This window comes from Spermophilus citellus (assembly GCF_964194105.1).
Source record: "Spermophilus citellus genome assembly, chromosome: 6".
In the NCBI taxonomy this organism is placed as follows: domain Eukaryota; kingdom Metazoa; phylum Chordata; class Mammalia; order Rodentia; family Sciuridae; genus Spermophilus; species Spermophilus citellus.
Window position 1 is genome coordinate 97,180,580 of NC_138187.1, and position 17,235 is coordinate 97,197,814.

General features: G+C 37.7%; 1 protein-coding gene across 1 annotated transcript in view; it reads right to left on the bottom strand.

Moving 5' to 3' along the window:
* RYR2 (ryanodine receptor 2) overlaps nucleotides 1-17,235 on the bottom strand; it is a 610,498-nt gene that overhangs the window by 357,001 nt on the left and 236,262 nt on the right. The window contains exon 4 of the mRNA XM_081299889.1: nucleotides 6,954-6,970. Within this exon, the coding sequence (XP_081156015.1) occupies nucleotides 6,954-6,970 (17 nt within the window). The remainder of the gene's footprint in view (nucleotides 1-6,953; nucleotides 6,971-17,235) is intronic.

Sequence of the window (17,235 nt, forward strand, 5' to 3'; positions counted from 1 at the left end):
GGGAGGGAACCTAAAAGAGGATCACAAAAATGTTCCTTTCTTTCCCTTAAAATGGCACTCTCCTCTCATGCATTAGAAGAGTTCTTTTTTCTCTATAAAACATTAAGTATATACATCCTCCTTCATTTTTCACTAGATTCCCTCAAGTTTCCTGGACTTATTACTGGAAAGATACAGAAATAAAAGAGGAGGGAAAATGCCACATTTCCAAACTAACTCTAGCCTTTGGAACATAATGGGAATCCCACAGCAAAAGGACATACATCTCCACGTTAGTTTCAAAGAAATCAGCACAAGAAAGATTCCTAATATACATAATGATAGATATTACACTATTTCCCTGAAAATTACAGACAAGTAATACCTATGGAAATTCCTTCGAGACCGATGGTTTTTATTATAAAGGACAACCGTAAAGAACCTTCTCACTCAGTTTAAAAAAGATAGCCTGTTCAATTACATATTTTGTAACTGATATTAATGATGAATGACATCAGGAAATTTATTTTCCATGTCAAATCTGACTAATCAAAAGCCTATGTGATTCACTAATAATGGAAATATAATTAAATTCAGAATTGGGAAAAAGCATTTTTAAACCTTAATTCAAAGAAACACAAAATACAACATACATGGTATATCACAGATTTCTTCATGAGATTTTTTAATTGAGTGAGATTTGGGGTATTTTTCTTTAAAACATGCTTTCAGTCTGATTCTGACAATTAAAAGTAGAAAAAGAATGATCAGTAGAATAACTGAGGCCTGCTCCTCAAAATTTCTAAGTAGTGTTTGCAGGAAAAATAAAATGAGAAAATCTGCATATGCAATAAGATGGAATGAATAATGCAAATTAGCAAAGCTAAAATATCCATCTGTACATATACATATAATTTCTAAAAGATAACCAAGAGCATGGAAGATTATTTGCAACAGTATTAACATTAACTTTTTGTGCAAATCTCTAATTGGTCAATTTGGCTTAAGTTCCAGATATCAAAGTTAGAGCATTATGAGATTTTCCAAAGAGATTGTTCAAGGGCAAAGAATAAAGTAGAGTCCATTAAAAAAAGGAAGATGAATATATTATTTTAATCTCAATGTAAACACTGCATAAAGATGATGAGAAGCATCAAACAAGAAAAGAATAACCATAAAACACTCTTTCAAAGTAAATGACATCATGAGGAGAGAAAAGAAACTCAGAATAATCAACAGTGAAGAAAGTAGACTCTTCAGGTGTAGAGAATATCACTTTCTGGTTTGCAATAAATTAATTTGACTTATTTCACTAGGGAAGAGCTAAAATCTCATTAGGCAAACTGGAGCAGGGGTGACGACAGCTTGAGTTCTGACCTGCTTTTTGCCTTAGAAGAAATTTTTGGATGATGATCAATTTGCAGAGAAACACAAAGTAGGGGCAGGGGGTGGGGGGTTCTTTAGGGTAAAAGTACAAGTAACAGTAACTCAGGGTCCCAGGCTGTTTAATTACTACAGAACTGACAGGTCAAATGAAGCTCCAAATATGATCATGAGCCAGGGGCAAAACCACCCATGCAGCACCTTAACACGTAAACCAGGAGAAGAAACTACTAATGGTACATCTTAACACCAACAGAGAATTGGGAGTCAAGTGGATGGCAAAAAGCAGAACTGTCCTTGGTATATAAGCTCACTCAGTACAGATCTAAAAGACCCAAGGCATCTTCTTAGCAAATACAAAGAGTTAAAAGCAGAAAAGCAAGTTGAACAGCAATATTTGACTCTGAACTTTACTGACAAATATTAGACACTTATAAGATGAACAATTAGATTCAATCCGTTAATAGTGCAAAGAAAAACAATATAGCAAAGGTCCTCTACCAAATGATACCTTTCAATGTGACCTTGATCTTGTTTTTTAAGCCAGTATTTCAGTTTAATGAAATGAAACACAAAATACTTTTACATAAGGACCTATGTGAGAACTTTTAAATAAGCTTTAGCTAAAATAGCACCTCAAAAAGTATAGAGATGAGGAATTAGCAACAAAGTAACAAACAGCGGGGGTCACTAAAAGGAATTACCAAGTGCGCTAATCAGAGAATAGGTCAAAACATAGTGCAGGTCCTCTCTAATATGAACTTCCACTCAGAAGGTGGGGCTCTGCTCACCGAACAAAGATAAGCCTTTCTGCCCTCCTAGTTCCAGGTAGGTAGGCTGCTAGGAGACGTTAGGAGCCTCATAACCCTCCAACCGCCAACTCTTTTATGAGTGAGAAAGAAATCTGTTGTTTCACTATGTTGAGAGAATGAGAAGTTGTTAAAACACCAAATACTTGGGTTTATAGGTGGTGATGTTTAATTACGGATACTCCCAGTAATTGTAGGAGACAAAAGTAATCTAGCATGAACAATCCCAAGTTCTAAACATATATCAATATACACTAATAGCATATGTAGTTATATATTTGTGAAACTATTACCCTTATGATGATGATATCCTATGTCAGTGTTTAACTTCCTATGGTTCCCCCACTGAAAATATCCAAGACTGGACTGATGAGACAGACTTAGTGACTGCACATTCACAAACTATCAGGACAGGACTTAGCTTTCAATATAGGGCCAGGGTTGGGGCTCAATAGCAGAGCACTTGCCTCGCACGTATGAGACACTGGGTTCCATCTTTAGAACCACATAAAAATAAATAAAATAAAGGTATTGTGTCCATCTACAACTAAAAAAAAAAAAATTTTTTTTAAGTAATACACAGGGCCAGGGTTGTGGCTCAGTGTCTAGTAAAGCGCTTGCCTATCATGCATGAGGCACTGGGTTCGATCCCCAGCACCATATTAAAAAAAATAAAGGCATTATGTCGATCTAAAACTAAATAAATAAATAAATAAATAAATAAATAAATAAATAAATAAATAAATGGAAGTACTTATACATATAATTCCTATAGAAATGCTCTCATGCCACTCATGTTGATGGCTCCTATGAACATGGTCTTGTGTCACTGGCATCTGGTTGAACATGCACGTAGATATGTTTAAAAAGAACATTATATATCTTTGGCAGATTTGTGGCAAATGTTCTTTTTCAACCTTTCAGTCACTCTACAGACAGCTTGTAAATGGACCATCTTTCCTTTGGGGTGTAATGGATTTCTCCTTCCTTCCCTCCCTCCCTCCACCTCCCCGCTCTCCCTCCCCCCTTCTCCTCTCCCCCTCCCACCCTCCCCCTCTCACCCCACACACAATCTAGTCCTTCTTTAGAAGGATAAAGGAAAATAAATGATTCTGAAAGCTACTCTAAGTCCTGACATTTTATCTCTGTGACAAATGTTTATGTATCACAGAGCTCATAAACAAAGCTCTTCTTTACCAAGCTTGCCTCAAAAGAGAATTTCCCTAAGTTAAAAACAAAGTGAGCTCTGCAGAGGATAGTGGATAATAATGACCTAAAGATACCTGAAGCCTGCCCTATATGTATACAAATAAAAAGTCATCTGTATCAGGATTTAGAAGATTCTGTATTTTCTTCCAAACCACTTTAAACATGAATGCACTTCCATTTTTTGGTAACATGAAAGCATTTCAAAAACCCTCACATAATAATAGCTGTGTGTAAAATGCATGTTTTAAAATAATTACTGTGTTAGGAACATTTGAATTGATTACATATCTTAACGATTACAACATCAAGATATTTCTCTTAAAAAATAAAAGTGTAAGACATCATTTGGTTATAAACAAGGTTTTATATACGGCAATTTCCCAGGCTGTTCCATTCTTTTACTATCCCCAACCATGACCCGAAATCCTAGGCCTCTGTATTGCAAACCAGTGGCATCACTTAGGGAGGGGCTGGGGAGAACAGCCAGAAAGATCAGTTAATTACCTTCTAAGCAGGACTCAGATTCTCTTTTAAAGTATGAAAAGCAGCATTTCATCTCTCAGTGAGTTTTTGTTTAAGCACAGGTGCACAGATGCCCCAAAGAGACACTGAGGAAGAGGAAGAGGATGAGACTGAGGGAGGAAGGGAATGAGGGGTGGAGAAAGAGAGAGAGAGAAGATGAGGGAGGGGCAGAGGCATAGAGATTTATTGGCCTTTGACAAAGCTATCCAGAATAGCACTATCAGAAAACTGATCAAGAAGTCATTTCAATTTCCATATATATTTAAGTTTATGAAGTTCCTAAAGGTCTTGATCTGCAGTTGTTCAACATAGTCCACACAAGTAAATTTAACACCTGTCCCAGAACAAAAAAAATGGCAAATACTAGTGCAATGCTATAACACCCATCAAGGACACCAAGGGCGGTGGCTGGGGATCCACCCGCAGACCCTACCTCATCTGCTGCTCCTAGCGGACAACCTACCTCTGAGCTGTCAGCAGCTTGAGTGTCTTGAAGAGAGCTGCTGGAGGGCCAAGAATCCTCCTGCCCTCCCGAGATTTCCATCACCCCTTGCCCAGTGAAAGTGTCTTCAGGGGCAGGGCATGGAATAATTAGAGAGAGAGGCTGGAGGCTCCCACTGCCGGCACAGGCTGCTGCTGGGGAGCCAATGCCAACAAGCCAATGTGGGAGGCCCTGGAGAGAGCCAACCTGGGATGTTCCTAGGACACCAAGAGCTCTTGGGAAGAAGAAGCGAGAAGACGAGCATTTGCCTGTAGCTCCAGAACTGCAGGCCAGGCATTCCAGTGACAAGTAGCTCCCCCGGACACCTGCCCAGTGCCTGCGGAGGAAGACAGCTTTGAATACCTGGCTAGCCCCATATATGACACTGTGGCCAGAAGAGTGCTTTCCTGCCAACCTCCTCATTGCTCCTTCCTACTGCATCTGAAGAGGGCAGAAGCCGGGCACAGAGTGGGGGCCTGTGGCACCTGGCAGGGGAGGTGAGAAGCTGATTCCCACAGGTCTTGCCTCCAGGCCTCCTCACTGGAGCACCTGAGCTGTCCCAGTGGGCTTCACTTGCATGGGATGGAGCACTGTGATCACTCAAGTAAGACTTGTGTGCCCTGAGACCACTGTGGGGTGTTTCACTCTCTGAATATGAGAAAGGTTGTGGTACCTGCTTCAGCATAACCCAAGGGACAGACCAGATTGTTGCCCTTCCAGGTCAGGCTGCTACAGGACAATTTCAAGCTTCTACCTGGACAAAGCCTAAGGTTCGAACAGACCCTCAAAGGGAGCAGTAGCTCCCATCTGAAATTTAGTAACACCTGTCTATAGAATGTGCATCAGTGTTCTGAGACAGACCTGGCAGAGCTTCTGGTTTTATGGTATGTAAATGAACAGACATTTCAGCATCACTGTGTTTTATCACCAATATGACGGTAATATTTAAGAATAAAAAAGGATTCTAATCACGTAGAGGAGGAGATTCTGGCCCACAAAAGTTGGCCTACATAAGGCTACAACACAGGGCACTGGCAAAGCTCAGCCTGGTGATGTCAGCTCAATGACATCTCCATCACCTTCTTAGAACTAGAAGGTCCTCCCTAATGAAAAACTTACAAATAAACTTAATAAAATTAAATTTTAAGATGAGAGATTATTATGGAAATAAGAGGGAAAAACAACAGTGAAACAGATCAATAACTGGTGCGGAGAGGAACAAACAGGAGGAACCTTGTGCAATGATAGTCATGTCAGGATTTGCCTGTAGGTTCCATTTCCAGGAGAACATAAAGTGACTTGAGTGGTTCATCAAGAAACACCACCCTGGATCCAGCACAGAAACACACAGTGGAAGGGACCAGATGGAGAGAGACAGAGGTGCTTTAGGATGCTGGGCTCAAGGTACGCACCATACACAGGTGGCACAGCTCATCTTAGGGGAAAGGGGCTTTCATTACCAAGACAACAATGAGGAACAGTGTGGATCAGAATCTTAACTCTAGACTCAGAGGAAAGTACAGAACTTCACAAAGAAAGAGCTGAGGAAAGCAGTAGTAGCTTAGTGCTGAAGGAACAGGACGATCCTTAGGAAGATAGCATAAAAGAGGCAGTTCTCAAAGATCAATCTGGTACCACTGCCATGGAAAAGATAAATTTAAAAGCAAAAGTTCCTAACCATAAAGGGCTGAAAGATGGGACACAAAGAATTGCAGAAAGCAAGGTGGCCATGAAGTTGTTTGGGGATGACAAAGCCCTGGAGGGCCATTGAGAAGTAGGAAGACCCTGCAAACAAGAGAACTGGGTTCCTAGGACCAGAGGGCACAAAAAGCAAACACTCAGCCATCAACTCAGCCAGCCTCCAAGGAGCCAGGTCTGACATCACAGAGCAGACTCCAGCCAGTAGGAGCCTAGCTGCTTGGCACTGTCGGTGGGAAGTTTGGGGGGGGGACAAGAGCCCCGTGAGACACTAACCTCTAGAACGCTGGGTGGGGGAGCCAGGAGAGACTGACTCACCCAGCTTCTCCTAGCAGATGAGGACACTAACACTCAGGGCAGTACCATCACTTGCTCACATCACACACCTTGACCACAGGGCTCCGAGATGCAGCCTCCCTCCGAAGTCCCAGCTGCATTTCCACAGGACATGGCTCTCACCTTCACTTAATATTACAGAAATATACTGAGCTTCCTTTTTCTATAGTACAGGGGACAATTTAAGAGCTAAGCCAGATTGAGATTAGGCAGCCAAGTCTTTGGCAAAAGACAGTGTTAATAATGAAACCTTTCGTGTTGGACAGAAGTACGTAGACCCTCATGTAAGTAAAGCCAATCCTACACGCGCTTTGTAGCTCTGTGGATGCACAGTGTGTTCACAGAACCCATCTCCCATGAAGCAAAACCTGAAGCGAGTCAGGGCCTGACAGCACCCCTGGGAAGGGTCTGCTCACCAGAGCAGGTAGTGCAAACAGACAGGACAAGCCACACTGGAAGCAAAATAAAAGGGTTAGAGGCAACAGCAGACATGCACTTTCCATCCCAGCTCCTTTGTAAATACAGGAAACACATACCCATTTTTCCACATCAACTTGCTGTGGAAAGAAAAAGCCAAAATAAATTTTTAAAAAACAAACAACAAACAAGTAAATACCTAGCAGTGTTGAACTACTGTCATTTAAATCAAATGAAATGTGGTCCCTGCACCAAAATCTACTTCCAAGTCTAAGAAACAGTATTCATACTTCTAATTAACATTTAATCTCATCAGACAGAAAAAGCTCAATGTAACCATCAGAACATCAGTAGGCATTAGGTAGGAACTACAACAGGTACTTGAAATAATGATTCTCTAATGTTCAAAAACAAAAATGAACATTTATCCACTTCTCAAACATTCCAGGCCTCCTGCTTCAGTAGCAACTAAAAAAAAAAAGTTAACTAAAAAAAAAAATCAATTTGGAGACAAAGCATCTAACTATAATTTCTCTTATGACATTTAAAGTAAAATTCCTCTTACCTCATTCTTTTGAGGAATACATAAAATTGACCATTATAAGAAAAAGGCATATTTTGTCAAATCACTCCAACATCATATGGGAATAAAATTATTTTAAAAGTTTTATTTAGTGATAAATGTTTTGGTCACATAATTATGTGATTTTCTGAAACATAAGTGACCACAATTACATCCAAAGTTTAAACAGAACAAAGACCGCTACAACATCCCAGGATTCAGAGCAAATCAATTGGAATAGAAAATTCTATCACTGAGGGACAGTCTCAGTCTTAAAGTTTCCATAATTTGCGGCTTCTGTAGAATGTGTGGTTCGTGTCCTGTGAGAATTGAGATTTATTTCAGATTTTTCATGCCTAAGTTAAATTGTAATTTTTTTTCCTTAGAAAATTCATTAACAAGTAAGAGGCAAAAGCCACTGAGAGGGAAATCTTGGGTTAAAACTAGAAACCTCCATTCCTTGGAAGTGAATTCCTGGGAGGCCACATTCATTTACATTATAAAAAGATATTAAGGATATCAATCTAAATAAACAGGAAGATTTTTTTTAAGCCATGGTGAAATTCAATAGGTTACTTGCAAGAGTATTTTGGCTTCTTTTGCAATTTATTTAGTCTTCAGAAAAACCTGTTCTAAACTTACTCCTCTCCTCTGCATTTTAAAAACACACAGGTTTTATTGAAGAAGGAACACTACTGGAGGGAAAGGCCTGGTTTTCAGTGTGCAGTTTTCATTGTCATGGAAAGTTCCAGTTCCCGCTGGAATATTAACCCATTCAAGTAATGAGTCCATTTCCCAAGCCCTGGGGGGAAAGGCAGTAGAGCAGCTTATCCAGTACAGTACAGGTGTCCTGTGTTTTTCCACCCTCAAAGGACAAGCGCTTACATTTATGTTCTTGCAAGGAAAACTGTTCAAGAAAGTTGTGAAATGATTTCCTTTCCATATTTTTCAGGAAAAAAGAATATGACATAGCTTTAGTGACAGTGATAATTATCAAAAAACATCTCATGCCATCACGTTCATTTCTACATATTCAACATATCAACACAAAGACAGGCACTGTGAAATGAACAAAAAAACTTGTCACCAGGGTCATTATTAACTATCACCAGCAATGGAAGCATTTTAATGACGTATATTACAGAAGAGAAACATAACACTTTAGAAAGCAAGGATGAGTAGTAATGACATAACAGGTCCCAGAGAGATGCCTAGCAACAGCATGGGCTGGGGTGTATTATCAGCTAGACACACAGACGACACAAACGGTCCGGGGTTCAGAGACTGACTGAAGGACAACAGAGGTGTAACTGCATATAAGCAAAGCAGAGCAATTTCATGACACGTCCTCCTATTGCTGTTAACAAGGTTCATTTGATTAAATCCCTGCAAACGGTGAGGAGAAGAGCCATTTATATGGAACCAATCAAGGAAGAGAAATATTAAACTCACAATGAACTTGACTTCACAATGAACTTAATTTTAGAATTATTACCAAATCCACAAAACACATAAAACAAATGAACATTTTCCCAGTAACTTATTATCTAACTATGTGGGGTTTTTAAGAAATACAGCAATTCCATTACTTAAGCAATACAAATATTTTTATATCTGTAGGAAATTATATTAAATGTCTTCTTATATTAACACTAATAAAAAAGGCAACTTCATTTTTAAAATAAAAACAATATTTCCCTTAAAGGAAACAATATTAATTTAAATGTTAACTTGATTAAGCAGAGGACATAAGAATTCAATACAATAGTAATTATTTATGGATTGTAGTTTATAGTTCTAAATTATATAATATAAAAGTTAATTCATAGTCATTTATTTTGCATTCATATTTTAATTAAAAATTTAGAACACATAAACATGAATTATTCTATAACTTTAAAAAAGTTTTGTTGCTCCAAGTAACTTTATTTTACTATTTAAGACAGTAATGATAATTTCATTATCATCAAATCTATATATCACATATTAAATACTTACAATAGTTATCCATGGGTAATAATGTGCCAAGGCCCCCAGTATATGCCTAACACCCCAGAAAATACTAAATAATTACTGTTTTTCCCCTATATTCCCTGTAACATTGCTACATAATACTAGTGTTAATGTGTCCTTCTGTATTTTACGCCTTGTGCCTCTTTTGCATATTAGCTTTGCACTCTGGGGCCATTATTAAGTAAAGTGAGTGCTAGCTGAACAGAAGTATCATGAGAGTCCATCTAATAACGAAGGTAGCCTTTCAATGACTATCAGGAGCGGAGCATAGACAGTATGGACATGCTGGATAAAAGAACAATTCATTTCTTAGACGGAACAGAGCAGGATGGTATGAGATTTTACCATGATACTCACAGAATTTAAAACTTACAAATTGTTTATTTCTGGCATTTTTTTTCACTTAATATTTGTGAATTGTAGTTGACCACAGACAACTAAAACCACAGATGAGAGGATAACTATACTGTGCGCCAGTCTTTGAACTGCACAACTCATGATTTTGTTATCTACATTTCACATGTAAGGAAGCCAATGAAATACAAAGGTGTTACAAATCTTCCATAACAGGAAGTCACGTGTTACTAAATGGTGGAGATGAACTTGCAGTTGAATATCTATCTAACTCAATGGCCACAAACTCAAGGTGTAACACTCTTTTCTCTTTTGTTTCATACTTTTAATCTGTGTTGAATTCAGAATTGCCAAACAGCTGATTTCTTATGATAGGTACCACCTAATAGAATGTGTTCACAAAAATATAACATCAAGAGAATAGCACAACACACTAGAGATTCTCACAACATCAAGTACATGAGCTCTAGTTGTTCCACTAACAATGCTGTTTTTAAGTACATAAACATTTTAAGATAGTTATAAGAACAAGATATCAACTGTGAATTTACAGTTTTTGGTACTAACATATGATACAAGAAAAAAATAATTGATGAATGCTTATGATACATTCCCATTGTAATTTTTTTAAACAGAGAAAACCAAACAAACTTTATTCTATAAATAACTACACATCATACCTTTTATTTAATATTAAAAATGGGGGGAGAGGGGTAAGAATTGAAAATTCTGTGTTCCAGGGGACTCAAAATATAATGAAGTCATTTAGAAATTTTTAAATTCTGATTTGAAAGGGCTACATTTTCACTGAACTTAATAGGCACACAAAGATATAAAAATTATGAGTGCATTGCTTGTTAAAATTTTACTAATAAGCCCATGCAATCAGCATCCAAATCTAAAAACAGAACAGAACTCATGATCCAGAAACTGCCATCACATTCTCCCCCAAGGTGACTGTGATTCTCTCCCACGCCAAGGTGACTGATTCCATCCCTCCCACCCCAACTTGTTTTGCATTTATTGATTTTTGGATAAAAGGCTACACTCTTGTATTTAGCTTCCTTAAAAGATTGTTAAGTTTGTGAAATTATTAAAAGTTATTTCTTACTTGCAGAGTATCCCATTGTATGAATACATCCCAACTTATTTATCCATTTAAATGTTGATAAATATTCAGGTTGACTCTTGAGGGTATGACAGGTCATTTTGTGAAGAACACCACCATTTTGGTGAACACTTGGATACATTTCCACTGGGTATGCATGAAGAGTGGAATTACTGGGTTGTTTATAAACATTTGGCCACAGCACACACTGATGGTTTCCAGGAGGTCCTATGAACCCACACTCCCATCAGCAAAGCATGGCTTGCAGCTGCTCCAGGTCTTCCCCAACCAACACTTGGTATCACTGGTACCTTGAGCTTCTGCTGTCCTGGGTGTGCAAGAGTGCCCCAACACAGCTCTGTCTGCATGTGTCCAACACCCACTGGATGAAGCTCCTCTTCATATCTCTTTATACCTCTGAGCATCCACCCTCAGGAAGTGTTTAAGTTTTACTGTTTTCTCTATCAGGCCATCTATCTTCCCTTATCTGGATTTGTTGGAGCACTTGTATTTTCAAGCATGGGTCCTCTGTCATATATATGCACTGCTAATGTCTGCTCCAGCACGGATATCACCTTCTCAGCCTCCCACCAGCCATTTTGATAAATTGTATCCTACTTAAGATGGTCTGTTTATTAATCTTTTCCTTCATTACTGTGGCATTTTCTCAGGAAGTTTCTCCTACATCATCTTCTAGAAAGATCATTGTTTTACCTTTCACCTGAGAGCTACAATTCACATGATATTGATCTGTGTGTGTGTTGGTAGGGAGGTGCCAAGGGTAATGTCTCCATCCAGGGTAGCTGTCCAGCGGACCCCAAACCCATTCCAGAATGAGGATCTACTGCCCTGCAAGGTCAACTACTAATGTGTCAAGAAGTGAACTCAAGGGTCTCCTTCAGAACTCTTTTTTATCGGGGCCTATTTTTCTATCTCTGTGCTAACAAACTGTCTTAATTATTATAACATTAAAAGAAGTCTCAACATCTGGTAGACAAAGACTTCCAATTTGTTCAACATTATATTTGGAATATACCGTTCTTCATTTCCTGTAATGCCCACAATTTTCACACAAGAGAGAGATCCTGAAATTTACATGGAAACTGCAGTGATCTATGGATTATTTTAGAAATAAGTACTATCTATATAATACCAAGCCTCCTGGTAATGAACAGACATGGCATTTCTTCTTTTAATGATCATCTTTCAAAATGCTTTCAATTTTATGTGTAAACATTTACACATCATCCATTGGAATTATCCCCAGGTATATGATGTTTTATTATACTACTTAAGGGGATTCATTTACAAATTTTTACTTTGCAATTACTTTTTGCTAACATAGAAAGGTAACTCCGTAATTCACATTGAACACTTTTTTCTTCACTTTTTATTTCTAAAAGTGTCCACTTTTTGCACCTGCATTCTACACTGTACTGAAAGAATAAGATTTTGTTGATTTTCCAGTCTGTTGATATAGTTCTTTCAGTTTAATGAAGTTTCCTTAGTTTATTGACATGTATTACATAAACAAATGTTTAATTTTTGAAACATTTTTATGGTATCTTTTAAAAAACTTTTCATTCCTCTCTGAACACGGTGACATATAATTGGTTTTGTGAACACATAATTGATTCTTGAATCCCAACCTGGTTGTAGTATTTGATACATTGATGGGTTTGATTTGCTCTTATTTTGTGGACTATGTAGATCTATGTCCATGTGGATAGGATAGCTTATTCTTTGTGAAGTATTTGTCATGTTTCAGCATCAGCGTTGTAAGTGGGGCTCATAAAAATCAGCTGAAACTGTTCTCAGAGTTTAAGATTTATTTTAGTGGTTCCTTAACAGTTCGGTAGACCTGACCAGGGAGGTCACGTGGGCCTGGACTTCTTTGTGACCGCAATGCATTTAATTTTCTGTAAAAAGTGGGAAACATGAACTTTTTTTTTAAATTTCAGTATCAATGGAATGACTTTGATACCCTATGTCTCTTTGAAGTTAAATTATTTTCTTTATTATTTATTTCTACATTTGGGGGGCTTAATATTTTGTTTTATATTCCTGAAATACTTAGGTAATCATTCAGTCAGTATTCTGCATTTAGGACCCAAAACACAACAATATTAACTGCATCAGTAATTTTAGATATATCTCATTTTTCATTATCCAGTTTGAAATATTTTGTAAATTTTCCACTGTGATTAACTTTTTTCATAGATTTATGAGTTTTATATTATTAGCTTAATTGATGATCAGAATATACTAAATTACTTCAAACCTTTGAAATTTATACTTGCAATTTTGGTAAATGTTCCACCTGCACTTGAAATAAATGTGCACTTTGTCAACATCTGGTGCAGTATTTGGTACATGTTTGTGTGTTTATCAATCATGCTATTCAGATTCTATATCCTCATTGAGAGAAGTATAGTTATGTTGCAGATCAGTTTAGTTTTCCTTATAATTTTGTCCATTTGGGGCTTTACAAATTTAAAAGATATGTCATTAGATTCATGTAAATTCATAATTTTATTTTTCTTATAAACTCACCATCTCATAATGAAATGCCCATTTTTATTTCTGGCAATATGCCTCACCATGAATTCTTTTTCACATAGTAATATAACTGAACCAGTGTCCTTTCCATGGAACTTGCCCATTAAGTATAACTTTGCCAACCTGTTACTTTGGCCCTTTCTCCTTTCTGGGATACAGTCTCAAGGTAAGCCTCTGCAGAGAAAACACATACAACTGCTCATGGTATTAAGTCTCAAAATGCATGAATTTGTCCCCTCTTTCCTCCATGCTGGGAATGGCTCAAGCCCAGGCCTCTGGCAGTTTGGGGCAAAGCTCTGTGCTGAGCTACAACCCTAGCACTGCCTATAATTTTTAATTGAAGTACTTTTTCCATTTCCATTTAATGTTACCAAAATACGAGTTTGTGTTTACCATCTTATTTGTATCCTATTCCTCGTGTTCTTTTAAAAGTTTCTAAAATATAATATACATGTCAAAAACTTCTCTACCTTAAATTACACAATTTCAGTGCTTTAAAGTTTATTTATAGAGTTGTGCACCATCATGAAAATCTTATTTCAGAAAAGATTCAGTCTCATGTATTCTCATTTTCTCTTTCTTCCTCCTTTTATATTAATCATATACTGGGATATTCCATTCTCCCTCTAAAAGCTACTAGTTATTCTTTATTAATCTTTTAGTTGGTACCCTAAAGATTATATATGCATCCGTGGCATTAATAATCTAATACAAGTTAATAACTGTACTATGTTCCAGAAACAGTCGAGACCATGGAACATGCGTCAACAAGACTGCCTTTCCATTTGTGTTCTAACTGCTCTGCATCTCAACACCATGTATATTTCAAAGCCCTACCTTTCAGAGAGTGTCAGGCTCACTTCAGTGAACTTCTATTCTCTCTGGGATTATGGACCTCCCCAAGTGCTGAGCTACCTCAGAAGTTTCCAAAGCCTCTGAATCCTCTTTTCCTTTTATTTAGTATCTGTTTATTTTTAGTAATTTATCACCTTTTAATTAAATCCTTTTAAAACTTTTTAAATTGGGGGAGCTTTCTTTTTTCCACAGCTAGAATACTGGCTGGCTGGAAACTGAAAAGGAAACTACTGAATGCTTTTTCTAAAATTTTCAAATAAGGTCTCATCCAAAGATTCAAAAATTCCATCAACTTTGGTTTGGGCCCATAGGTTTCCTCCTCAATAAAACCATGTGTGTGATACACGGATTCTCTGGAATAAGACATTTCATGAAGTGACCCAATTGCCAGTCAACAAGGAATTAAATGAAAGTCCCTCTGTGCACTTTCATTAAAACATTTGCATGTGGTTATAAGTCTACTGTATTTTTTAGAATTATTTATTTGTTCCAATTAGTTATACATGATAGTAGAATGCCTTTCAATTCTAGTACACAAATGGAGCACAGGCTTTCATTTCTCTGGTTGTATAGAAACATATATGGACTTATGGTAATGATGTCCATCTCATTCCACCATCCTTCCTACTGAAGCCATAATTAGACTGCCAGTATAGTTAAATAAATCGAGTCAGGTCAGATCAAGGAGGCCAATTTTGAGTGACTCCCAGTTGACTGTCCCCTGAGGGATTGAAATGTTAATTCCTTCAGAGCCCTTCCTTCACTTTTATCAAGAACCTCCCCCTCGCTCTAACCTATTTCTAAGGTAACCTGTCTGGGAATTGCCCCTCCCTACAGGAAGCTATAAGATCATTAATTAATGTGTCCTGGGCTCCTCCATCCTGCCCTTCCCCTTCAGCCCACCTGTTTCCCACCTTTTGGCCATCCCAGCAAGCATTTCCTAGGCCTATTCAAATGTCTAGTCACTTATACAGGAAGGAGAAAGATAAGGGGAAGAGGATAGTAAAACAAAGGAAGCCTAGGACATTTAAAAGGGCAGAACACCTTGCTTTTTGGGATACCAGGATACCAGCTATGGCCCCCTTCTCCCTCCCGGGAAAAGTACATGTTACCCTCTTTTTAATAAACCTTGCTTTATATGCTTGCCTCAGCATGCTTCTCTAATGTTCAAACTTCAACACATGAGGAAGCAGAACTCGTCACTGATAACCAGCAGTATCACTACCCCAATACCACTCCCTTCTCCTCCTTCCCCTTTGCCCTATACAAATTTCCTCCATTCCTTCTACGCTCCCCCCCCCCATTATGGATCAGTATCCTCATATCAGAGAAAACATTCAGCCTTTGGTTTTGGGGGGATCGGCTTACTTCACTTAGCATGATATTCTTCAACTCGAACCATTTACCTGCAAATGCCATGATTTTATTCTCTTTTAATGCTGAGTAATATTCCATTGTGTATATATACCATAGTTTCTTTATCCATTCATCAACTGAAGGATATCCAGGTTGGTTCCACTGTTTAGCTATTATGAATTATGCTGCTATGATCATTGATGTGGCTCCATCACTGTAGTATGCTGTTTTTAAGTCCTTTGGGTGTCAACCAAGGAGTGGGATAGCTGGGTCAAATCATAGTTCCATCACAAGTTCTCTAAGGAATCTCTATACTGCTTTCCAGAGTGGTTGTACCAATTTGCAGTTCCACCAGCAGTGTAAGAGTGCACCGTTTCCCCCACATCCTCACCAACTCTTATTGTTGTAATCTTGATAACTGCCATTCTGACTGGAGTGAGATGAAATCTTAGTTTTGATTTGCATTTCTCTAATTAGTAGTGATATTGAACATTTTTTTCATATATTTGTTCATCGATTGTATATCCTCTGAGAAGTGTCTGTTTAATTGCTTGGCCCATATATTGAATGGGTTATTTGTTTTTTTGGTGTTAAGGTTTTTGAGTTCTTTATATATCCTGGAGATTAGTGGTCTGATGTGTGTGTGGTAACAATGTAGTCCCATTCTGTAGGCTCTCTATTCACCTCAGTGAATGTTTCTTTCGCTAAGAAGTTTAATTTTAGATTGAATCCATCCCATTTAAAATCCCATTGATTTTAATTCTTGCGCTATGAGTCTTATTAAGGAAGTTGAGGCCTAATCCCACATGATGGAGATTTGGGCCTATTTTTTCTTCTATTAGGTGCAAGATCTCAGGTCTAATTTCTAGGTCCTTGATCTACTTTGAGTTTTGTGCATGGTGAGAGATAGGGGCTTAATTTCATTTTGCTGCCTATGAAGTTCCAGTTTTCCCAGCATCATTTGTTGTTATGGGTTAGTCTCTGTGTCCTCTATTCTGTAGCATTGGTCTACAAATCTATTTTGGTGCCAGTATCATGCCATTTTTGTTACTATTGCTTTGTAGTGTAGTTTAAGGTCTCGTATCATGATACCACCTGCTTCAGTCTTCTTGCTGAGTATTGCTTTGGCTATTCTGGGTCTCTTATTTTTCCAAGATGAGTTTCATGATTGCCTATTAAAATACAATTGACTTAAAAGTAATCAGTTTATGCCTTGAAAATGGAAAAGGAAAGAAACAAGTATTTAACTATAATTTGTTAGACTATAAACTAACATTTATACCTCTTGACATAAGCATTGCATTGGTAGACTTGCTTTCTGTCCTATAACTAGTATTTCCATTAGTTAGAGAAAGATAAATAAAGTAGCTTCTATCTTTACATGTGTTTTCAAATGGTGGAACTACAGACGCAGTACTGGACCTCCAACAGACCTCTCAGGTACAGAAAAGGAAAATGCAAAGTATTAAATCAGGACACACAGATATAGCATTTATGTTAGGGAAATTATAAATAATTAAAGAGCACCTCTGTGTACTAAAATGTCAAATGTGATTTCTATTTTAAACTGCATGAGACTGCAAAATCCTTCCTA